The 24,372-nt window shown below is 41.8% G+C and overlaps 1 protein-coding gene across 3 annotated transcripts; it reads right to left on the bottom strand.

Annotated features, from left to right (window-relative positions):
• Positions 1-260: 260 nt before the first annotated feature.
• On the bottom strand, positions 261-23,088 carry setd1a (SET domain containing 1A, histone lysine methyltransferase). Of its 3 annotated transcripts, none has more exons than XM_084925254.1 (21): positions 23,025-23,088; positions 21,852-21,996; positions 21,660-21,758; positions 21,298-21,568; positions 20,857-20,987; positions 20,497-20,747; positions 17,749-19,426; positions 16,438-17,430; positions 15,946-16,113; positions 15,069-15,153; positions 14,847-14,989; positions 13,343-13,379; positions 13,068-13,260; positions 12,939-12,979; positions 11,553-12,844; positions 9,443-9,797; positions 9,067-9,248; positions 4,923-5,033; positions 3,784-3,903; positions 3,387-3,524; positions 261-3,270 (listed from the first exon to the last, which is right to left on the bottom strand). In XM_084925254.1, the coding sequence occupies exons 2-21, from the start codon at positions 21,987-21,989 to the stop codon at positions 3,097-3,099; spliced, it is 6,600 nt and encodes a 2,199-aa protein (XP_084781380.1). In that variant the 5' UTR covers positions 21,990-21,996; positions 23,025-23,088; the 3' UTR covers positions 261-3,096. The 3 variants fall into 3 exon arrangements, with proteins under 3 accessions (XP_084781380.1, XP_084781381.1, XP_084781379.1); XM_084925255.1 differs by lacking the exon at positions 23,025-23,088 and adding an exon at positions 22,867-23,018; XM_084925253.1 differs by lacking the exon at positions 23,025-23,088 and adding an exon at positions 22,684-23,018.
• Between the last annotated feature and the right edge of the window lie 1,284 nt (positions 23,089-24,372).

Here is a 24,372-nt window from a genome sequence, read left to right on the forward strand (position 1 = left end):
TATAAGGGCACATGTTAGCCAGCTGTAGCCTCGTCAACTCAGGTCACCATCTGTTCTCATCAGATTTCACTGCTTCCTCTTACAGTCTATGACAGTTGCAAATGCATTCATTTCCGGCACACAACTTCCTGCTCAACCAACATGCCTTTAAAGTGGCATAAGAGAGCGATCAACTAGAAGTCACTCAGACTCTCACGCTTGTTTCCAATCTGAACATCCATATCCAGCAGGACACTGACTTGGTAAAGAAAAACACAAGATTTTCATTTATTTAAAAAATATTTTAATGCACCATTAATAAAGGGTCCAACGCATTAATACAAGAGAAATATTGCAAATAATATTAAAATAATCATCAAATTAAAAGGAAAAACAATAAAAAATAAATGAATGGAAGGTATGTACATGTTTCCTCCTCATTGAGTAAGGAAACGGAACAACATATTTACAGCTTGGAATCAGTGTGTTTCTACAAGAAACAAACACCTCTACAATATTTACATGTACTTCTTTGTTTTTTTGTTTTTGCTTTTGTTTTTTCCTTTCATCTTTTTCTCCTTTATTAAAGAGGGTTGGTTTGTACTGAAAGGCTTTCATTGCAACAAGAAATATCTTACACATTTTCCTGTTTGGGAAAGAACAAAAAACAGGAGTTTAGTTAAAAGTTCAACATCAAAGTTAAACTTTGGACGGCCATAGCCATGAAAATAAAAAAAAGACGACACAAAAGGTCACTGAAGTCCCCGTCTGCAACGTATCAGAAACTGCCTAGGATTGTTAACCTCGCAGGGACACGGACACTTTCACCTATCTACAATGCAAACAGACTGTAAGCAGGATTTTTTTTTGAGTTACGATCTTTCAGAAGGGATGACTGAAGTAAAATATAATGCATTCTCATGAATTCTGCAAAGATCTGCAACACAAGGGGAAAACAAGAACTTTAAGTCTTTGAACAGAAACAACCAAATCAAATAAATGTGCCTTACAAAAAGATCTGCCAAGTTTACCTTGAAGGAGTTCTTCTTATTATTATAATTTTATTTGACTTGGGGCTCTGCTAGAAATGCAAACTTGTAGCAAATGGCTGCAAAGCCAGCAGCATTGTTCACAAACTCACTTGTGTAATTCAGAACCTAACAAAGCAACTAGGGAGAAGGATTTGCAGAAAACGCTTTTGTCAATTGTTTAAACAGGAATTTGTGCGCGTGTTGAAACGAAACAGGATGACACAGCAGATAGCGTGCCAAATCATCGCTGACAAACAAGCGATGTGAGTTATGAACGTATACACTCCCCCTCCATTGTGTTGGTGATAGAAACAGTCATTGACAATTTCTGATCCCACCCCCACTGGACATGTGCTCAACTGCATTTCAGAAGCACAGCCCTAATTATTGTAGACGAATAAAGAACCCACAAAGAGCGCACAAATAATTTGTTAAAAGCACCTATGTCAGTATCCATAAGTTTGGAGAAGAAAAAAAAAACATAAAAAGGGGAATATAAAAGTTTAGCAGTGGCATTTAAAAAAACAAAACAAACAAACAAACAAAAAAACAAAAAAAAAAAACCACGCACACTGTAAGCTGAAACCTAAATTACACATTTTCACAGTGGGTTAAAACGGCTTTACTCTCATACAGACTGTTGCAAAACAGGAGAGTAACACACAGTGGAGAGAGGAGAAAGGATTTATAGGGCTGGTGGATCACAAAGCCACTGAAGACAGTGGATGGGTACACTGAAGCTCATTTCACTGTAATATACTTACAGCTAATGCAAATAAGTAACAATACCATTAATAACAGCAATAGTAATATAATATAATACTATGAAATGAAATTTTAAAAAAAGCTCCAAAACAACCCTCACGCTTGGAAATCTTGCATAACTGAAGACCAAATTGATTGAAGTGATTTATCTTAAAAGTTACGCCCTTAGTGAGCGAGTCTAAAAACCCTGAATTTTTCTGGTATTCGTGTGCGTCTCTGTGCGGATTTGTATGGGTGCGTGGTTACAGAAGGAATTCGACACTAGAGGAGTGACTCCTGGACGCCGCCGACAAAAGAAAGCCCCTTTCAGACATGAACTCCTTATCATTAACGTGACGGCATCCAAATGCATCTGCTTCACATCTGGATAAACACCCTGGCTTCTGTAACTGTCACAAAGAAAATCTTAGAGAGTAGGAGCCTGGCACAACTCTGCATGCTGCCAAGTTTACAGATAGTTATGCACAATATTATTTTTGCACGTCTTGTGCATGTTTGTGAATTATTAAGTGCCCTAATCAGCAGTAACTTCTGGACGACATTTTTCCTACCTACTGCTTTTATTAAAGATCAAAGCGTCCCTCACAGATTTGTTTCATCTACACCCAATAAAGAAAAAACAATATTTCAGAGGCTGGTTATGAGACGCACAATACAACTTTCACAGCAGCATGCAAACACGTGAACAAGTGCTGCTCTTAGAGATAATGGCAAAGGAAATGAACACCGAAAGTGTAGTTTCACTTCACTAAAGTCAATACTAACAATAGTTATTTACAAAAATATAATCCTTTTGAAAGTAAGTCATGAGGAACATAAAAATGACCCATGTCTGACTGATGCCGTCACTTTAAAAGAGTAATGAAGCCATGTCTGAGAGAGTGCCAATAAACGTTTGTCCTTTTCCATTTTTTTCTCCACATTGTCTCCTTTCAAACGGATGTCGGCATGGAATCAGACAAATCCTTCATGCCCTGACTGACGCAACAACTTCCTTGGAGCACCCGGTTTTGTCCAGTAATACTGCCACTAACGAGCTGATGCTAAAGGCCTTGTCATGCATCGAGAGCCAGATGACGCCAATCCATCACCCACTAGCTTGTGGAACTGCCTAGAGAATGAAAACTGCGTGTGAAAAGTGCCAAGTGTGTGCGTGTCTACGTCCTAGGTACTGTGAGGCTGGCTATGAGGCCATGAGGAGGGGCAGCATAGGGTACTGGGGTGGTTCAAGTTACACATTTAGGAGAGCGAACTCATGGGGAAAGGGAGGTGTTTACGGGTATGGCTGGCCATTGGCAAGTGTGGTAGAGAAGTGCGTTGACTAGTTGAGCGTCCCACGACAGTTCTCCGTTCCGCACAGACAAGGGATCTTGTTCTCCTCCAGTGGGAACTTGTAATCGTACGTGATCTCTTCGTTGACGGCAATGGGTTGCTTTGAGTAGATCACAATCTTTTTCTGGGACTCTATGGTGATGACCTTGGCGTAGCAGTTTGGCTGCAAGGGGGGAAAAAAGCATCGAGAGACTGATGGGCGACAGCTGCAGAACTTAACATCAGTCCATATCTAAAGCATGTAAGAGGCAGATTATTGTTGAGTGTTTTCAGACTTACAGTGCAGCAGTGGTTGATGAATCGTGCCAGGTTCCCACACTTGGTGGCATCTATAATCGTATCATGGTCCACTCTGAACAAGTAGCTGCTCCCGATGCCCTGCTGTGCGTAACGCTTCTCTCGATTGTCAGCCACCATCTGCGCACAAAGAACATTTTCTGACTGACCACACCCTCAAAGTGTCCGATAAACTGCAGTTCACATACCGTCATATCAATATTACAATGCAAGAGTAAGGGTCCAACACAGCAGGACTATTAGAAATATATTATTGTATAAGTATTTTACAGATTTGTTTAGTGGCAACAGTGGATAATGAAAACATTTAGATGTCAAGATGGCTGGAAAGTTTCAAAAACCATCACTGGTTAAACACAAAACTCCTTATAAGTCATACCTGTCTTATGTTTTGACCCACATACTCAATGACCATCTCATCAGCAGCAATGGGCTCCATGGCAAACAGGCCCCATTCGTGGATTCGGCTGCGTCCGAAACGAAGCCTCTTCTTTCGGAACTGCATCAGGACAGAGCGGATGTAATTTAAGAGGAGCCTTACTAGCAATAGATATTTTTATAAACTAACCTGTCCTGAATTAACAGACAGTTTTAAGTATTTACAGGCTATATCTTTGTTTTATAATTGGATCTTCAACAATTCAAAAAGGTAAACTAATCCAAGTTGATAATTTGGTGTGAAAACCAGAAAAAGTTTTTTTTTTAAAAAATTGTTGACTAGAATAAGAACATGCAAAAAAGGCCCACACCCAAAAGTTTGACCACTGACCTACTGTAGTGAGCAGATTTTCTGCATGTTTAGCATGCAGAAAATCTGCATGATCTGTGCAGATCTGTGACTCCGACCCTGGATTTGTGTAACAATGAAAGCCAGAGATACAGCCTCTTTCAAAACCAAACACACACACGCACACAAAAAACGAGAGCAGAGCCACCTTCCAAAAAAACTCCTATTCAGACATTGCATTAACAAATAAACAAATTCATCTTGAAACCAAAAGATAAAACCACCATTGTGAAGGTAAAACTTCTGCATTCAGCCCTGAGTTTCATCTTGTGAGGCTTGGGAAAAACCTTTTGCGAGTTTTGCTTAATAAACCACAGAGTTCGTGTCAAAATTGGTCTTGTTTGTAGTCTAAGTCTGGACTTAAAGAAGTCCAGATGCTTTTCTTTCCAAGCTACGATGACCTGGATGACTGAGAACCTTCACAGATGTCTTGTTTGTATTGTGTTTAGACTGTAAAACATGTTGGTATATTCAGCTATGCGCTTCTAAAAGCATGGAATCAGTTTCAGGCTCTGGAAATTTATTCCTTAGATGACCTTTTGATTACACTCGTGAACTGTAAACCATTTAATTTATTGTGTCAGGTGGCATAACTTACAGTGTTTTTGTTTTTTTAAGCAAAGATTTGTTTTTTTTTTAAAGTTAAATCTGTTGACAAGTCGCAGGTTGCAGTTTAACTTTGTCCTTTAGCTTGTAAAAAAGTGACCACATGAATATAGTACTGCTTGTACCTTAAGCTGGTTGAGTTTAAGCAGGTCAGAGTCCATGACGGCAGTGGTGCCGATGACAGTGAGGAGGCGGCGCTGCTCTGAACGTCTCTCTGATAGCACTCGGTTAGCACCCTGCCAGGAAACAAACAAAAGAGCTTCAGAGAGTGCAACGGTTACACTAAGACTTCATCAGATGGCCTTGATGGGTAACAGCATGAACCTGAAAAACATCTTGACCTTAATTTCCAATACCCCTGCTCTTGTAGCAGAGGTTTATTTGCGAAAGAGATATGACTGGAAAAGTTATTACGCAAGAATAGAAGCAAGTCTGCCCTCGAATACTTCAGTCCCAACCACTGCCTTCCCTCTATTATGGTTCAATAATTAAATTCTTCAGATGTTAACTTGTGTTCCTTATACATATCAAAAATTACTCTCATAACTACTGTGAAAAAAAACTTGAGTGTTAAAGGGAGCCCAGCAGTGTAACTGTAGCACAAATTTCCAAAAACAAGGAAAAGGAATCTATGGAAAAAATGAATCAGCTGAAACTTCCTTGGAAACTTCAAACTGAAACGGAATGAACTGACATGTTCTCATGCTACGTCTCAAACATCATTTTAGATTTTGTCAGACTATGCAACTTCTGTGTTTTTACAACCAATTAATGCTTTGCTTTCAGTACTAAAAAGATCAATATTACAATCAAGATAATAATCCATGAGATTACATTTCATGTTTCACCTATAAAGCTAAGTTAAACAGCTGTTTCAATGTATCATCATGAAGTTAAATCATGTGTGTCTGTGTTGCTCTGTGTGCGGGGGAGGGGGGAGAGATCCCCCTGAGTATCAGTAACTCTTTAAGCCTGCCACAAATCTTTGGTTTGAAAACATAAACAGGGATTATTCATCACGACACATCTCTTTGTTCCTGATATAAGCACATAAAAACCTCAAAGCAGCAGAGACATATCTCAGTTATTGGGACACTTGGATCAGATAATAAAAGACGCAGACTGATGTGGTGCCCCAGTTACATCTCATTCTGTGCAGAGTCTGAATTAGTCTGTAACTCTAGAAACAGCAAGACTGCATAAAACATGCCACAGTAAAATATAATAATTTGTGTGTATTATTCTAAGGAACTATGCTTGTGTCCATGGAAGCAGTAAGGGAAAGCACAACGGCTAAATGGGAAATACATTACGGAGGAATAAACCTTGCACAGCAACACGATAACGTGGATTTTCCACTAACTCACACAAACACTAAGTGAGCTGATTTTTCAAATGTTCCTACGTTCCATGACAATCTGGCATTGTGTGGAGGATAACTGGCTGCACATGGGACCAATGATGGTGCATCATATGAGTGTCTGACGAGCATCAAGATCATCACCCCCAAGTGACCCAAACCTTATTTGCGGGCATTATAAAAGAGGAACGTTGCATGATGAAATCATAGAATCATCACAGTAATAGCCAAATTTAGGCCTATGATAAATGTGTGGGGATCTGTGACCCCTCTTACTCCTTTTTTTTCTGCTTTTGACTCTAGGCAGACTTATCAGAAAGCTTTCCCTGCACTTACACCAAAGTAATACTCACAAAGAGCTGAAAGTAACTGTTAAAAATACTGTGACGCATTCAGGACACATACTATGTTACTGCCCAGCATTATGCACCGGGCAACCATAGCTCTGTAGGTTAAAGCTGACCACACGAACATATATGCAGTATGACTATAAGCATGTAGTGCAACCGTAATTACTCCTGGCACACAGGAAATGGTTCTCACACATTATGTTTAATCAGCCATTACAAACAAATAAAAAAGCATCCAAGCTGAACTCTATTTAAAAGGTTAGCGCAATACAATCAGCAATTCCAACTTATTTTCCCTAAATTCATTCAAACATTTTTATTTCCTCTGTCCACACGCCTCCTTCAGTGGCTTCATGCCTCAGGTCTTTGAAATGAATTGGCTGTAAATAAAAAACCGACTTTTTTTTATATTTATATTTGCATGTCTGTGTTCGCTTTAGACTGGGAGATGTCTATGCTTGAGCAAATCGTGCCCTGGAATACAAAGTGATAAGTGCACAACCGGTCTAGCCTTACTATTTTTGTTTTTTCTAAGTAAATTCTAATGAAGACATAGTGGTTAGTGTGTTTGTGTAAATAAATGCTGCGCTCATGTTTCCTGTTTGTATTTCCAGCTAAGAGGCACCCAATTCAGCAGTATTTCATGGAAGTTACAGACTGAACCCAGTCTTTTTAATGTAAAAAACATAAATCGTCCAATTTTTGAATATGTGATATTTTCTCCTTTATTTTTAAGAAAGGAGAATTGGTTTAATTCTGGATTGAGAATACATGTGCTGTGCAAATTTCTAGAGCTGTTTAACCATGCTTGAGGAAAGTTGGAGTTGCACATTCGCTCTGATTATTCTTTCCAAAACACTTTAAAGGTGTGACACTCACTATGATCAAACTTTTCAGGGAACTTCATGAGAATTTATGTGATCGTTTGACGTAAATTGGATTCATCATCTTTTGTTCAGGAAGGAGTAATTCACATGTGACAAATCCGGATCTACATCAGGAAAAAAGAATTATGGATTTCCTGTGTCACAAACAGGAATGATCACTGTGCTTTACGTGAAATAACGCCCGGACTGAAACATCCTGCCACTGGCCCAGAGGAAGAATTCACTCTTCAACATTCTCGGAATGCAATAACATTTGTACTGTTTTTGAATACTGACGATAAGATACGTGATATGAACATTAAACTCAAAAGCAGTGGACACAACTTGAAGTTGGAATTTCAAGTATGTTACAATTATGGCTGCCAACAAAACGGGAAAACAAAGGGAAAACTACACGTTTACATTCAAGGTTGCCGCACTTGTTTCGTCTGTTGTTAAATTCATCACACCCTATCCCCACTCTAAACCCACTTCTAACAGCAAAGATGATGAGAAAAAAAAGAAAAAAAATGTCAGTCAGCAAGAAATATTTTTGTTTCAAGTAGTCTTGCAAGGAAAAACAAAAGCCTGATGTTTTCAGACATCACATTATTCCTGTGAACGACCACATTCTGACTCATACAAGCCTGATAATCAGGAAGCCCGACTACAAACGACACGCATCTCGCACGTTTCTCCATGACTCTTATTTCACACAGTTTTTCAGTTTGTATTGTCCTTCTTTTTTTTTTTTAGCATGATTATAAATCAATAATTTACTGATTATTATCAGCCCTTATAGCACTGTTGTTGTTTTGTTGAATTTAATGTTCTTTTTACTGACAAAGAATACATGCCATGCTTTAAACATATGAGCAGTGATGTATGTGACTGAAATTAAATATGATTTGTTTTCCCTGCATGAGTCTGTCTCAACCACCAGACAGCACAAATGTAATGCCTAAAACCTCTGTATTGTAAATGTCCACATACTCATCATCTTACTTCTCTGTCATTTGAAAACCCTCACCTTTTTCATCTCAAATCCTAAAATTACCACTTCAACTAAGCCAAATATGAATCACCTCCATTCCAAATGCCTGAGAGGCACTATCTAGCCAAATGTTGACTTTATAATAATACCCTGAAACAGCTACAAACCCCTAATAATTGATTACTGAGGCAGTGGAGACCAGCAAAATATTTTTCCTGGAAAAAAAAAGGTTCAACTGGATATCACATTAAAATTCCATTTAAACCCGGCTTCAACTTTCCACACAATCGAAAGCACGTCCACACCAACATCTCCACTGCCAATCAGATTCACTGACTTTAGGTTGTGCTGCATGCACAGATTTACCTCACGGGCATTTTATCCTGTTCTTTCAACAACAAATGAAGGATCAGGCACAACAGAATCTCCAATCTCACAAACATTGGATTAGGAGAGTGAACGTTATCTGTGAGCGAGTGAACATGAACATTGAACTGTCCAAGTGCGTCAGCCTGTTACCCGATGCCGACTCATTTTTAAGGAAAAACCTAAACAAGTTTTGCAAGATATCTCAAGTATTTCAGCAAAGCTTCTCAACTGCTTTAACAGACAAAATCAAACTGATGTGAGAACAACAGATTCAATAAATGGAAAAGAAATAAAAGAAGATGCATCCAAAAAGATTTGGAATCTGCCTACCGAGGTGTCGACATTCTCCACCTCCCGTATGACCTGCTCGGGTAGGTCAAGATCCAGGTAGACATCCTTCTCCTTGCGGCTGATGGCGTAGTATCCCTCGCTCCTGGCACAACCGGTCACATGCTCACGAAGCTGCCCATCTGTGTTCTTCTTTTTGCGGCGAGGATTTGGCAAATTGGTTAGTGCAGCCCAAAGGTCAAGGCTGACAACAGGGAACCAAATATCAAAGCATTCCTGAATTTAAAAACGTCACGTTATGCAGACAATTTAGTAAATTCATAACAGTCAGACTTTTTGGATATTGTGTCACTTCTATGTAAATCAAACCTAGTGCCCATACATCTTTGAGGTGAAAGATAATCACTGAAAAGGATATTAGTATGGTTGACCCAATGAGTGTCATTGAGCCAGTCAGAGCTATGGTCATCCTGCAGCAGCTTCTCATAAGTCTTCTTCAAAAACAACAAGTCTTCACCATCCAGACCAGAGTTCCAGATGTCATACAAGATGGTCATCTGCTCAAATTCACTGCGGTTGTCAAACTTCACAGCTGGTGGCTCAGGCGCTGGGACAGGTTTCGACCAGTTCTGGGATGTTGTTACTCCTGCTTCTTGCAAAAAGAGCCGCTCACTCTTCCTCACTTCTTCAACCAACTCTTCCTCAGTGTCTGAGCTAGACAGCTCCCCAGATTCAAGCTCCTCCACATCCACATCTTCGTCCAAATCTGAGTCCTGCAGGAAAGAAAAACAGTCTTTTAGTTTCTAATCTATGCGGTATTTACACTAATACAGACTGACACATTGGACATTTCTCTGGCCAGTTAAAGTCATCTAATCCAGCGGTCCCCAACCTTTTTTGCACCACGGACCGGTTTATGCCCGACAATATTTTCACGGACCGGCCTTTAAGGTGTCGCGGATAAATACAACAAAATAAAACTAGTACCGGTACCGAAAAAAAGAAGATTTATTCATAACACACGTGAAAAGACCCAGGAAAACTGCGTTAACGATCAAAACGATAACAAAATAACGCTGAAAACCGATAAAAACCCTGAAAACTTTACATTTCACACCCGAGCCTCAACTCTCGCGGCCCGGTACCAAACGACTCACGGACCGGTACCGGTCCGAGGCCCGGGGGTTGGGGACCGCTGATCTAATCCATAACAATATTCATAACTATATTCAGTGACTGAATGTCATTGACATTTTTGATGAACATAAGTGTTCTTAGAAAAAAGGCACAGGTGTTGTGCCAAAATGCGGTAAAGATCAAAGATTACAATGCAGGGACTCCAGCAACACTTAACGGGAAGAGGATCAACTTTATTGACTGACCAACGCATTTCGCAATTATGTCTTAAAACGAGATGTCTAGAAAGCTTCTTTCTTTTGTTGATAAAATAAATTAAATTAATTATCTAGTCCAGTGTTTACTTGGGCGTGCCTTAACCAATTTACCAATACCAACCTGTTATATGTCAGCTGGTTTACCTATGAAGATGTGATTGGTTAATTTGAATTTTTTTCTGTTTCCTGCCTTTTATTGAAGCACACTTCTACTATGTGTTACTATGACCCTGATGAAGGCCACAAGCCAAAATGCGTTGGTCAGTCAATAAAGTTGTTCATCTTCACTTTAAGCGTTGCTGGAGTCCCTGCATTGTGATTTTTTTCATCCTCTCCACACACTTTGGAAGCAGGTGAAGTTGTGCCAGTTCAAACCTGAACCTGAGGTAACCTATTGTTTGGAGCACCATCTGGTATTTCAAATAACTATAAGAGAGGAGATGCCTCAGAATCCGTCTGACTAAGTTCAGGGGGTGAAAACAGCAGAGACTCAAGAAACAAATCAGAAACTCATCCAAATTGGTACTTTTTCATATATAGTGCACGAGTTGAGACAGTTTGATTCAGACGAAGTCTCTGGACTGTTACCTGCTGTATTTGCAAAGACCGCCATCGGACATTAGACATGTCACTGGCAGGTGGCAAGTTTATGGTTAATGAAAACTCATCTGCGCAAGTAAAAGAAGTTTTTTATGATGCAAAGCACCTGGCTGACGTTAGCTTTAAGCAATGCTAAGGAAAATGTCAGTAATTCTAGTGTGATTGCACCAGTAAGACTGAGAGCAGAGCGCTTCTACAGGGTACACCCTGTTGTTACCCCATCTGTTTTCAGCCAGAACACACCCAAGAATAAAAAAACAAAACAAAACTGTATCACACAGTTCTGTAAATGCAAAAAAAAAAACATGCACAAAAACTACATTTCTGTCTACACTGGAAATATATTCCTGGTCTGGAGAGTCCAAAGGTTTACCAGCGGAAATTCTTTCGAGACGTGTAAAACTCTTCAACTGTACCAATTTCAAAATTCCAACTTTGGGCTTACTGGTAATGAGTCAGTGCTATTGTTGCCTGTGGCATGTTTACGGTTATGACAATCTCAAACATTTACAGGAACAAATGTGACAAATATACCTCTAATTTCCGCTTCCTCTGTTTCTTGCCTGGCTGCTCCTTCTGCTTTTTTGTGTGATGAACCTCAAGGTTTTCTTTATCTTTTCTCTTCCTCTTTTTGCTCTTTTCCTCTTCAGTTTCAAAACCCTTGCCAATTAGGTTCTTCTTCTTTGGTGATGGAGACACCGGCGTAACCTGGCCCGTATCCTCAGAGTCGCACATCTCTCCCACTGCAGAAAAGAATTCTCCTGCATCTCCCCGTGACGTAAGTGGATCTCCAATGACTTCCTCTGGTGCTTCAAGCACCCCAGAAATAGAGTTGAGGTCGGCTGGGAGCAAAACAGAAGAATCTTGTCTGGAGGAAGTCCTTTTGGCACCAGTTGGTACTGGGACAACAGGGGGTTTGCAGTAGTTGTGCTCCATAAGGACGATTACAGCCCCTGGACTCATAAGGAGGGCCAGTGACTCTGGGGCGAAGTAATTTCCTTCCATCTTGTGCTCCTCTGCTTCATCAGATGTTTCTGTCTCCTCTGAGTCTCCAGGATCAGGGTCCATTTTCAAAGCCACATCAGCTAACACAGAAAGGTCAGTTGTTGAAGCAGAGGCCAGCTGCAGGAGGCTGGAGGCCCCAACCTGTTCTCTTAGTCTTAACCTCTGCTCACTTTCTTCCTCATCCTCATCTTCCTCTCTGAGAGAGTGACAGGAAGAAGTAGACAGGCTAGATGTCCGTGGTCTGCCTCTGGACCTTTTGTTGACAGATGGTGGTGCTGGGGCCTCCTCAAAGGCCATTCTACACATAGAGGCATGGTCCAAAGGCAGGTTCTGCACAGTGCGGCACACCATAACAGGAGGAGCAGGAGATTTGGGAGACTCTTTGCCTGCACCGCGTTTGCTAGGGGATTTGACTGGGGTAGTCTGGGGAGAAATGAGGGGTCCTCTCTTGGTCTCCTCGGTATCTTGGGTTCGTCCAGATGGGGGCACAATGAGAGCATTCCCTTCGCCTGGTTTAGAGGCAAAGGGAAGCAGCTGGATGCCCAGACTGGGACGAGATGAACTGGGTGAGGTTGCAGTGATGGGTGAGTCTGGAAGCCTGCCTGAGAGGAGGGGAGATTCACCCGAAACTTGCGACGGAGATGGTGGTGCAGCTGGCAATTGCATTTTGCTTTCGTTCTCGTCTGTAGAGAAGGAGACTGTCTTTTTGCGCTTCTTGAGAGGGGGCACAAGAACGATAGGGGATGTAGGGCGTGGGTATGGTGGTGAGGGGGGATGTTTGGTAGGCGCCGTTGTGTCTGCCTTGCCATCTTTTGTATCACCTGAGAAAAGATACACGTTTTCAAAGATTGAACTCGAACTGAAGCTATTATGTTACTGGTGCTTTTTGGTGATTTATAACAACTTCTGACTAACCTGTTTTGACCTCTGCCTTTGGAACAGCTGCATTATTTTCCCTGAGAAAAACAAAACAAGCATTTGAATGTTGAAAAGTACAACATTCATTGTTATATAATTCTGATTACAGCAGTACAAGTGATGTACCTCTCATTGTCTTTCTCAGTTGTGCTATCCATAGTTGACTCATCCATGCTGTCTGGTCCTTCACTCTCTGCCCGCTCTCCTTCCTCTTCATCTTCATCCTCTTCTGAGGATGAAGATGAAGATCCTGAAGATGAAGAGCCTTCAGAAGAGGATGAGAGGCTCTCGTCGTCACTGTCTGCACTGAGGACATCATCTAAAAAAATAAAGTCAATGTAAACAGTCATGATAGCTGAAAATAAGAACATAAAGTTATGAGATTCCTGTTTGTGGTTTACCATCAGACTCTTTTCCACTTTCGTCTTCCTCATCCTCCTAAACATGGGGGGGAAAAAAAGTTGTTATCACAATATAATCACAGTGACATCCTGCCATCTACAGGTGAGGACATAATTTGTAACCCTGCTATGAAAATTTCTTTTTATTGTATTCAATTCACTACAGAACTATTTCCTAAGTGGTGTTAAAGAGAGCATGGAATTTTTAAACACAGGTTTTCCAAACATATTGGGTTTTTTTTGGATGCTTACATTATTTTACTTTGCACACAGATTTCATAAAAACTACCAGGGTTATTACCCCCCTTGATATTAATTGCGTATCCTTTTCCTGGATAACAGCCTGCAGTTGTTTGTTATAGTTTTCATCAAGAGACACACACACACACACACACACACCCCATTCTTCTTTGGCAAATCTCTCAAGCTCCTCCAGAGATTTAATGGGTCTTCTGGCACAGACCTCAGTCTACAGTTCACCCCACAGATTTTCAGTGGGACTCAAGTCAAGGCTCAATTTTAACTTGGCTTTCTGTACCAGGAACAACCCATGTTTGGGTGTTGTTGAGTTGGAGAACAAAGCTTATGTTCTACAAACATAAGCATTGTCTCCATGGCCAAAGAACTCTACTTTTGTCTCATCTGACCAAAGGAAACATTTCTTTGGTTCCAACTTTGCTTAGTCATTCACTAGTGTCTTGACAGTTGTTAATGGGCTCTTTAGACACCTCAAACCCTTGCTTGTTTTAGTACTGCATGCAAATTGGAAAATAACCTTCAGTTTGAACCTTCACAAAGTCAAAGCACATCATTGCACAGCAGTGGTTTGTGCTATGGCTCAATAAAAAGGTCACATTTTCTGGTGACTTATAAAGGTGACACTGGTAATGTTTGTTTTCTCAAAAAATTGTTATTGTGTGTAAAAACAAATCAAGAAACAACTAACTTATGGTTTCTAAAAAAATTTAAATAAATAGTATCCTTAGAAGTGCTATGTTAAAAATCCCTTGTACATTTTAAAATACTGGTGATCACCAGTTCTACCCCTCAGCCTCCTAATAGATGCACATATAGCATAAATTTGAAAATCCTAGGCGACTTCCTTCTTGAGTTATTGTATTCACAGGGTTTTCAGAAGGTCAAGGTCACCGGGAGTCAAACTCATGTGAGATTTTTAGTTGATGCATCAGTGGTATGAATTTCAAAATCCTATGCCGCCTCGTTGACAAACTTGGGATGCCCACCTGCCTGCCCAATGGGGTGACAGCAACATCCCATCAGCCTTTTACAGCTGAGAGGTAGAAACTACTTTGGAAAGTTTTGAAAACAACTTTAATTTTCATACGAGGCTAATAATTTTGTTCTTATCAGTAGCTAACTAAAATAAATGACAACATGAATTATAAACTCATGTTATCACATTCATATATTCTAATAATCTAAAGTCATTTTTTAAAAATTGTGTTTTAATCTTGAATCACAATTTTAAAACAAACAGACAAACCTTTTCAGTAGAAGAACCATCAGATGTTTCTTCTCCCTCACTGTCAAGCTCCCAGGGTTTCCGATTTCTTGGCTTCTTTTTTCTCCTCTTGTTGTCCCTTTCAGCTCCATGCCTGTCTGCCTCTGGTAATCTCTCGTCAGCAGCTGAAAACAGGATAATTTAAGACTTACATGGAGCAGATCAAGTAATCCAACCTTTTTTTAAAGTCTGAATTGAGCAAACCTTCGTCATCTTCGTCCGGTGGTGTTGAGGGTCGTGGCCGTTTCATGTCGCCCTCTTCAAACTCTTGAGGTTCTTTCCGTTTCACCTGCATAGTTCAAAGTATTTTTTAAGAATAAAAAAACCCCAAAAAACCCCAAAATTGACTTTACAAAGTCTGACTATTTTTCAGAACTAGAGGAAGTACCACAAACTGACAACACCAAACACTTGTGCACTTTTTGAATATTGTGGTACCACATAAAAATTCAAAATATTAGAATGACAATATCAGCTATTTTAAACTACTCTTGACACCATTTATTGACTTAAGCTTGACATATACTGTGCTAAACATTTATACAGTATGGTTTACCTGTGACAGCCTTAAATGTAGCTTGAAGAGTATCTAATAAGAAACCCAACTACACAATGCACCAACACAATCATTATTATTGGTCCATTTGGTACTAACATGCATTGTAAATACTGCACTATTGACTGAGAAACAATAAGCAGGAAAACAGCATGATGATAATGCAGTGAAACTTATGCTGTTTTATTATGTTCATGTCACATTCAGTCCATGTATGAACGAAATTACTGTCTTTTCTAACTCCTGACACTGGACAGGTCTCCCTTGTAAAAACAGAGTTCAGTACAACTAAATAAATTCTGTATTTATTAGGTCCAACATGGAGAACAGTTTCAGTTACCATTTAGTGACATCAACAAAGTGCCTCAACAAGGTGGCATACAAGCACCACTGCCACCTAGTGTTTTGGTGGTGTAATGGCAAATGAGACACTCCAACAAACAAACATAAAATATGAAGGCAGTATAGATTCCATACAGTAACATGGAGATGAAACCAAAATCTGCAGCAATAAAGTACTGTTACCTTGAAAGAAGGCAGTCGTAGTGCTCCACGGAGAGAAAATCCCTCCATGCCACCACTCTTTGCCCAATCCACAAGCGACATGAGAGGCTCCCGTGGACGGTTGACCTTTTCCTCTTTTTTCTCTTCATCCCGTAACGCAGAAACCCCCCTAACCATCGTCTGGAATGGCTACAAAAAAATAGACATTTACAGAAGATATTACTTTTTTCTGGCCTCGTAACAACAGTCTTTCTTTTATATAGTTAACCGACTAATAAAAGCATCATTAAACTGAGATGAAATAGTAACAGGAATGACATCTTTCATTAAAAAAAACAAACAAAAAAACATGCTAATTATAAAAAAATCAATTACAGTTAAATGGAGGAAGCACATACATAAACTAGTAAAATTATTAAGTAACAGGGTGGGCCTATTTATTTTACATACACAAAAATTAACTGCAACCTTAGAAAGATGACCTTCATTATTGTTGAGGCTGGGCTTCCTTACCTTGGCCTTGGTCTCTTTCCGCTCCCACCACTCGTCAAAGGTGGCAAAGGCTACATTCTCCACCATCTTGCGGTTCAGGTCCCTTTGCATGATGTTCTTCATTTCTTGGATAAGAGTGGCCAAGACCATCTGCACTGTGGCTTCATGAGGATTCTCTGCCAGCATAGACATCTCCTCCCCTGGAGCCCTGTACTCATCTCCATCCCCAGGCAGCATCGTGCCATAGCCAGGTGGGGGCATATAAGATGGGTAGTGTGGCGGTAAGACATGTGGAGGCCAGCCAGTGTGTGGAGGCGGGATACCATGGTGTGGATGGGGTGGTATTTGAGTGCTGTGGGGATCAGGGTAGGGATAGGTCATGTGGGGTGGCATGTATCGGTGGTCTTGGTCATAATGAGTGCCTGCCCCATTGCCCTCTTGGTCCATGTAGGGGTGGTGTGTGTGATGTTGTGGAATAGAGTGGAGATGGTAGGAATTGTAGTCTGCAGTAGCTGCCTCACCCGGGCCTGTGGTGCCATTGGATGATGACATGCGCAGCTGGTGTAGGCGACTTAACATGTGGGTCTGCATTTGGAAAGACATAGGGGTTCCACCACTGTACTGGTTCATCAGCTCCATGGAGCTGGCATAGTCATACATGTGGTGAGGCATGGGGGGAGGATACTCAGGGTGCAGCTCCATGTGAGGAAGGGGAGGAATCCCTGGTGGAGGTGGGGGTTGTAGGGAGTAACCAGGGGGTGGTGGAGGGGGCAGATGAGGGGGGTAGGATGGTATGGGAGGGTGCATGGAGGTGCCAAAGTGCTGTGCAGAGTCAGAGATGGGTGGGGGTGAAGACGAGGGGTCTGTTGTTTGTGAAGTCATGGCAGCCTGAGATGAAGAAGGTGAGGATCCTGAGGTGACTGATGGCTGGTGGGTGGTCACGGTTGTTATGGTCGTAGTCTCCTCCTCCTCATCTGAGATCTCCATGTCTTCTCCTGAGGAATGAGGAGAGGCCTGAAAGAAAACAGAATTTACTGTCTTAAGTTGAGAAACCACCCACATATTGAAGCAAATTCTCAAAATAACACTTACTGAATTATTTTTCTGTCCCACTTTTCTAACATAGAAACGGGCACATTAAAAGCAAGAAACCAAAACATGAACATTATGTTTGACAGCACTCAGGATGTTAATCACTGTGTCGGTACTGAGGAGGTTTTTATTCATTTCCACCAAATATTTATTTCTCTGCCCACAGACAGGTATTTCTGGGTGACTATCAAAACAACTGATTCTATTTATAAAAATAAATGGAATCAGGACAGATCATACCTGACTCTGTCCATTAAAAGGTGGTGTGTGCGCTCCTGTCCGGCTCTGTGCATCAGCAGATCCAGCCTGTGAAGACTCTTCCTGCAATGCTCCAGGACCAGCTGGGCCGACTTGGGCCTGAGTTTCCTCTGGGGGTGGGATGTGGGGAGAATAAGTAGAAACGGGTGGTGTAGATGCTGTAAGTACTGTGGGGCTCTTCCTGCCTTCTCCCCCTTTTCCCCTTTTTCTTCCTCTGTGGCCATCTCTGTCTCTTTCCCCTTTCCTCCTGTGGTCTTTCTCGCCATTGTCCCCCACCTGTTCCCGCTCCCCTTTCGCATCACTTGACCCACGTCTTGTGCCATCTCCACTTCCGCCCCCATGCTTCTCCTCTTTCCTATCCTCCTCATCTTCTTCATCAGAGGCAAGAAAAGAGAATTTAGCTTTTTGTTCCTTCAAAAGCATCTCAATACGAGAGTCCAGACTGCTGCTGTGGTAGACAAACGGTAAACTCTCATTGGTGGAATCTGGCTCTGGGGAGGACGAGTCCCTTTGAGGGGGTGGAGGGGAGCTAGAAGAAGATGAAAGATGGTGGGGAAGGGAAGTAGAAGAAGGAGAATTAGAAGAGGAAGCAATGGTGGGGTGGGGCGGAGAAGAAGGCGGGGGTGTCTTGGGTGGGGCAGGTGGGGTGCTGGGACGACGTTTGGGTTTTGTCCATTGTTCTTCACCGGCAGGACTATCCTGGTTGAAGTCCAGTGTTCCAAGTGTTTCTGCTACAGCTGCTGCAATAACAGAAGCTGGTGGGAGAGGAGGTGTGGGAGGTGGAGGGAGAGCACTGTGGTGACCATGGTAGTCTTTTTCAGCACCTAATGAAGGCAGAGAACCCCTCTCTGTGAGACTTGTGCTCCCTAGGCGAGTGGAAACGTCCAATCCCTGAGGAGGGGCTGGGGCAGGCTCTTTGGAGGAGTATGTAGAGTAAGACGATGGGGGAGGAGACATGCTGTTAGATGAAGAGCGGTACGAGTTGGAATTGTACCTGGGATCCGAACTGTTAGAGTAGTCACTGTCCCTGTCTCTATCTCGATCTCTGTCTCTGTCCCTGTCCCGGTCATGGCTGCTTCTTCTGCGGCTGCTGCTGCCATGGTGGTTGTGAGAATGGTGGTGGTTGCGGTGTCTCTGGTGGCCGTGGTCACCTGACCGAGAGCCCAGGCTGTCTCGCCTGTACCCCCTGTCATCCCTGCGATCTGAATGGTGGTGGGAATGATGGGAATGGTACTTTGAGGAAGAGTTTGTGTCTTGCTGGTGATGATAAGATGACCTCCTGGAACCAATCCCTGCTGGCCCATACCGTCCCCCTGAGTCTCTTTCACGCTCCCTCTCCCTTTCTGACATTAGGGGCTGATCATATTGGTTGGCAAGAGGTGGTGGGGGCATTGAGGAGTGGTGTGCCATGTGTGGCCCAGGTCCTCCAACATTAGGGTAAGGGGGGTAGCATGGTGGCTCATTGGGACGGTATGATGTGGTTGGGGGGTACATAGGACGACCCCGGTGATACACTGAAGGTTCCTGTGCTTCATCAGAGTAGCGTGACACTTTGTATCCTCCAACCGTCGAGGAGACTGCAGAAGACGAAGATGAGGAAGGTAACATGTCCTGGGGAGGGTAGCCGCTGCCCATTGTGCCAGTATTGTAACCAGGATGCCTAAAATGCAGAAATGAGGAATTTATATATGAACCACTAAGTCATACAATGATGCTTTTTGACTTTATGTGAAAAGGTAAAATGTGGTTTGTGTTGTAACGTCATTTAAATGTTTTTGTTTTAAAAGGGATGACATGAGAAGGATTTTGAGGTTTACATACATACATACATACATACAGTGAAATCTAATTGTGGCGAATACTATTGGAAACTCAATGTCGCACAACTGAAACAAACAACCTGAGAGCATTTCCCTCCTCTGTGCAAGCCAAGCTAACAAAGGACACAATAAACACAACAAAATGATGAAAGATGATAAGACCAGACCAGGTCTTTTGTACCAAAAATTTCCCTTCATATCATATGCACCGACAAGTTCAGGAAAGAAGTACATGGTAAAATATGGTGGAGGCTCGGTTATGGTTTGGGACCGTATTTATAATTATTAATGCAGAAAAGTACCATCAGATTTTGATCCACCACTCAGTACCATCTAGAAAGTGTCTGGCAATAGCTTCATTTTTCAGCATGACAATGATCCCAAGCATACTGCCAATCCAGTAAAAGCATAGAAACACAATAAAAGCAATAACAAAAAATGGACACCATCAGTCATGGACTGGTCTTTCCAATGCCCAAACCTCAACATTACTGAGGAAACAGAGAAGGAACAAATGACAGCCAACATCCAAATAAGAGCTTAGATATGACCTTCAAAAAGTCTGGAGAACTATTTCTGAAAACTACTTAAGTAAATTACAAGAAAGCTTGCCTCAGAAGGTTCAGGCTATGTGGAAAAATAAAAGGTTGTCAAAACAAATATTTCAAGACTATCGAACTTGTTAGAATTGTACAAATCTTGTTTTTTTGCCTCATATACTGTATTTTCATGTATGACTGCACGTTTCAATAAATTGCTGCATCCATTTCTCATTTTCCTAGCAAAATATATCGAAACAAGGGGTGCCTCAGTCTTTTCCACAGTACTTTGAACCAAACCACAACAGTAAGACCACTTAAGGTAAATTTTATTCAAGATGCTTTGTTCCAGTTAATTATCAGAAACTAACCTTCCACCAGCATAGCCCGAGTCTTGTGAAAAAGGGGTCCCAGATCTTGAGCTGTAAGGTGTTCCTCCCCCACCCTGAGATGACGCAGAGGAGCCTGGGGTGTAAGGACCTGCCATGGAGGAGGGGGGCGTGTCTAGACGCTGATCATAGCCAGTCTCTACAGAAGGTGTGACATTTCCCGATGTGAGGGCTTGGACCCCTGCTGCCAAAACTGCAAGCTCACTGGAAAGCCTTCGCCTCATTTCTGATGGCTATGGAAACAGAGTAAAAATGTATAAAATTAAATCCATCTTCATTCAGATTACCACTCAAGCATGACATCACTAAGTAAGTGAAGAGATGTTTGTGCAGTCACAATACCGTGTCAGGCTGTGGCTGTGTTGTAGCCTGAGGCTGAAGCCTGTCTGTCAAAGCCTTGCCTCCTAGAGGCACTGTCTGAGGAGTGTAGGACCCATTTACTATCAGGTCATAATATTTCTGCCTCTGTTGACCTGTATAAAAATAAAAGTCACAGCTATTTAAATGCAAGCTCTCAAACCGAATCAACAGACACAAACAATTTATATCTAACATGGTTTGTATGAAAAACTTTAGATTTAACTGCAGCTTAAGTTTTTTCTGTGTCATTTGACTGTTTTGTTAGCAAGTCTTCTTCCTTTGAGGAACTGCTCAAAAGATTACATGAAAAAGTGATTCTCTTTGTCTTTTGATTTAAAATTGCAAACTGCATATAAAGAAACTGCCCAAAGCATCACTGTAACAATGTGCATCAGATGGCAAAGAGGAGACATTTTAACTTACCTTTTATATCCAACTGAGCATGAATGATGTTCCCCATGACAGAGGTGTTGTGCAGGTGCTTGACTGTGTCCTTGGCTCCTCTGGTGCTGGTGAACAATACTCGGGCCAGGCCTAGGTGCTTTCTAGTCTTGGGGTGAAACAGAATCTCCATCTCCTCCACCTCACCAAACTTGGCACACATTTCTGCCAAGAAGGGTTCCTTGATGTTGTCATTGAGTCGAGCAAAGGTCACCTCCTTGAGAGGTATGGGACCCACATAGAACTCATCAAGCTGCGGTAACAAATTAAAGGATCAGTGAAAAGATAATCAAACAGAAAGCTCCCGAGACGTGTCAAATGAACACTAATCCAAGTATTCTCACCTTAAACTTTGGCACTGGCAGAGACAGCTCTGTATATCTGGACCACAGTCTCCGGGGTCTTGGATCTCGCAGTTCTCCCACAGGTGGAAATCCAGAGTCCTGGGGACAAAAAATAAACAGCATGCAACATACAAACAATAGTCGAAATGATTGAAGATAAAAATAAATAAATAAAAGTGAACATTAACTCACTGGCACACTGAAATGCACTCCATCATATCTGTAGATCTTCTGGGTGACACGCCTAATGGCTGGGTCCTGGACGAGTTTGTAGCTTTTCCACTGCAAACTGACAGCTTTTTGTGAATCTGCCCCACCGTCTGGATCCATCCTACAACTGTCACACAAAGAAAGACCACCATTACACACGCAGTGCAGAAGCTACTGATAGAAGAAAAAAAATGACCGGGCATCAGCACAGGGAAGTAAGCTTTAAAAAAATCCCTGCGGAATTAAGCCAAACAGATGCAAAGTGCTGCAGTAATTACAGACTATGAGCACTCTGTATGGCAACCTGTCAGGCTAGCGAGCTGCGTCACATCAGTTGCTAACGATCAACTTTTCGGACATCTATATTTCAGTTGTAGTTCTTCTTGCATGGGTAAAATAAGTAAATTAAACAGACTAGCAAATGGGACGGTCTTAGCCGCGGATATGATGCCGTGTGCTGTCAAAACAATGATCACCGTTACGTCACTGACCATATACTTCAGCTAGCCACCTGCTGTTAGCAACGGCTAACCTAGAATATGCAAACTGCTGCTTTCCGGCATCATGACAGATTTCACGTTCCACGCATTGAATCGGGCTTCAGAAACACTCAGTAAAACGCCCACCTATCCGTTTCTCTCACCTCAGATCAGAGCGATGTGATTGTAAATTAGTTATGCCTTCTCGTTTTAGCTAGGGCAAGTCAACGGTACGGTAAGCTAATGCTAGTTAGCAAGAACATCACGTTAGGAGTTAAAAACTATGCTCTTCGTGTCCCTCAACCCACAGCGATAAAATGTTACCAGTTACGTGCCTCACTACGAGGATCTGTAGACTCGTTTCACCTTCAGTTTAATTAAATTCAGACCCCTCTCCTCTTCGACACCTACTGCCCGCTCATCCGAAAGTAGCAACCCGCCGCTACAGTGTAGGCAGCTCCAGCCAGGCCCGGGAGACGAACAAGAAAAACACTGAGTTCCTAACAGAAACGGCTCACCTCCGGCCCGGCTTTAACGCAAAACCGATGAGCTAAAACGATACCGCTACCATTCCGACAGTTAGTCAAAACAGCAACACGCCTGTTCGAGCAACGGAGCCATTGTTTTCGCTTCGAAATCCTGACATTGTTGAGAGAGCGGCCATCGCGTAACTAACCTGAAAGCCTCGCCTGTTCTCCATCAGTGTGTTCAAAATGCAACCTGCGATTACTCACCGGCACTTTCGTCAAAGCTGAAACTAAATACAGGGAACTTTCACATTGACACATAACACTGTACACACAACAGCATTAAAAATTGTTAATGTAAATAAAGTCATTTGTTTTATTCAGCGTGAAATTTACGCATTTTTAAAAATTGGTTTGAATCTGCTCCTACATTCGCAAGTATAAAAAATGGCCAAAGGTCCCTCTAGCGGCTGATAAACAAACCTACCTCAAAATTACTGTCAAATGTAATTTATTGTATATTAAAATCTTTCAAGGCTCATATTATACTTGTAGTGAACACTTTAAATGAATTTATTTCAACATATTAAGTGTATTTATGCCGCTACATCTTGAAGAATTTAATTACTTGCCACATACACAATTACACATCTATAATGTGTAGTGAAATGCTTAAGTGCCAGACTGGCTGTACAAAAGAAAGAGAAAAGTATTCCAATCAGCACCCCCATTGTGTTAGATAGCTGGTTAACAGCTATCAGTTGAGTAGCTGAGTATCAGATAGGCAGTGTGTGAGTTGCAGTCTCATTTAGCAGTCTCGCGGCTTGAAGGTAAAAGTTCCGCCTCATTCTCTTGACTGAAGTAACTACACTCCTGAGGGCCACCATCAACGTTGTGATGCTCCGACTAAGGATGCTTTCTATAGTGTAAGAGTAGAAGTCCCTGAGCCTCCCAGCCAGGAGTTTGAAGTCCTTTTTCGTTATCTAAAGTAGGAGAAGCAATGATGGGATTTCCTTATCATAAAGTCATCTCTGATAGAACAGCAGCCAGTGGGCACAACTTGGAATATTGATGCTGCAACTTGCTGTAAATAAGCTACAAACCATGAAATTCAAATAATTCGGACTGACCTTAGGCACAGAAGATCTAAACAATCTCCAAAGCTTCAAGGTGGGCACTCAAGATTTTTGTCCCCAGTTCAATAATTAACCAGATGTAAAATATGCTTATAAGCTCCTTCTGGAGTACCTGCCTTGTAATGTTGAATAGTGTGACAATAAAGTTGGTCTTAGACATTTTGGATAGGAAATTCCATAATTTATTAAATAAGTTGATTAACACCAAGTTGGTTACACTGCAGGGATAGCAATCTGTCCGGTTATGAAGAATAAACTGTTGCAAATCCATGTTGTTGGGGGCAGCATAACATTCGCCATGGTCTCCCTAGACTCCGTCACTTGCACAAGAACAGGGTGCCAGTGGTGGACCTATCAAGCTGCATGGGGCACAACTGTGATTGCAGATCTTACTAAAAGATACCAGGACCTCATGTCACCA

Source organism: Perissodus microlepis, chromosome 4 (assembly GCF_051167445.1).
Source record: "Perissodus microlepis isolate ML-2025 ecotype Zambia chromosome 4, ASM5116744v1, whole genome shotgun sequence".
Taxonomy (NCBI): Eukaryota; Metazoa; Chordata; class Actinopteri; order Cichliformes; family Cichlidae; genus Perissodus; species Perissodus microlepis.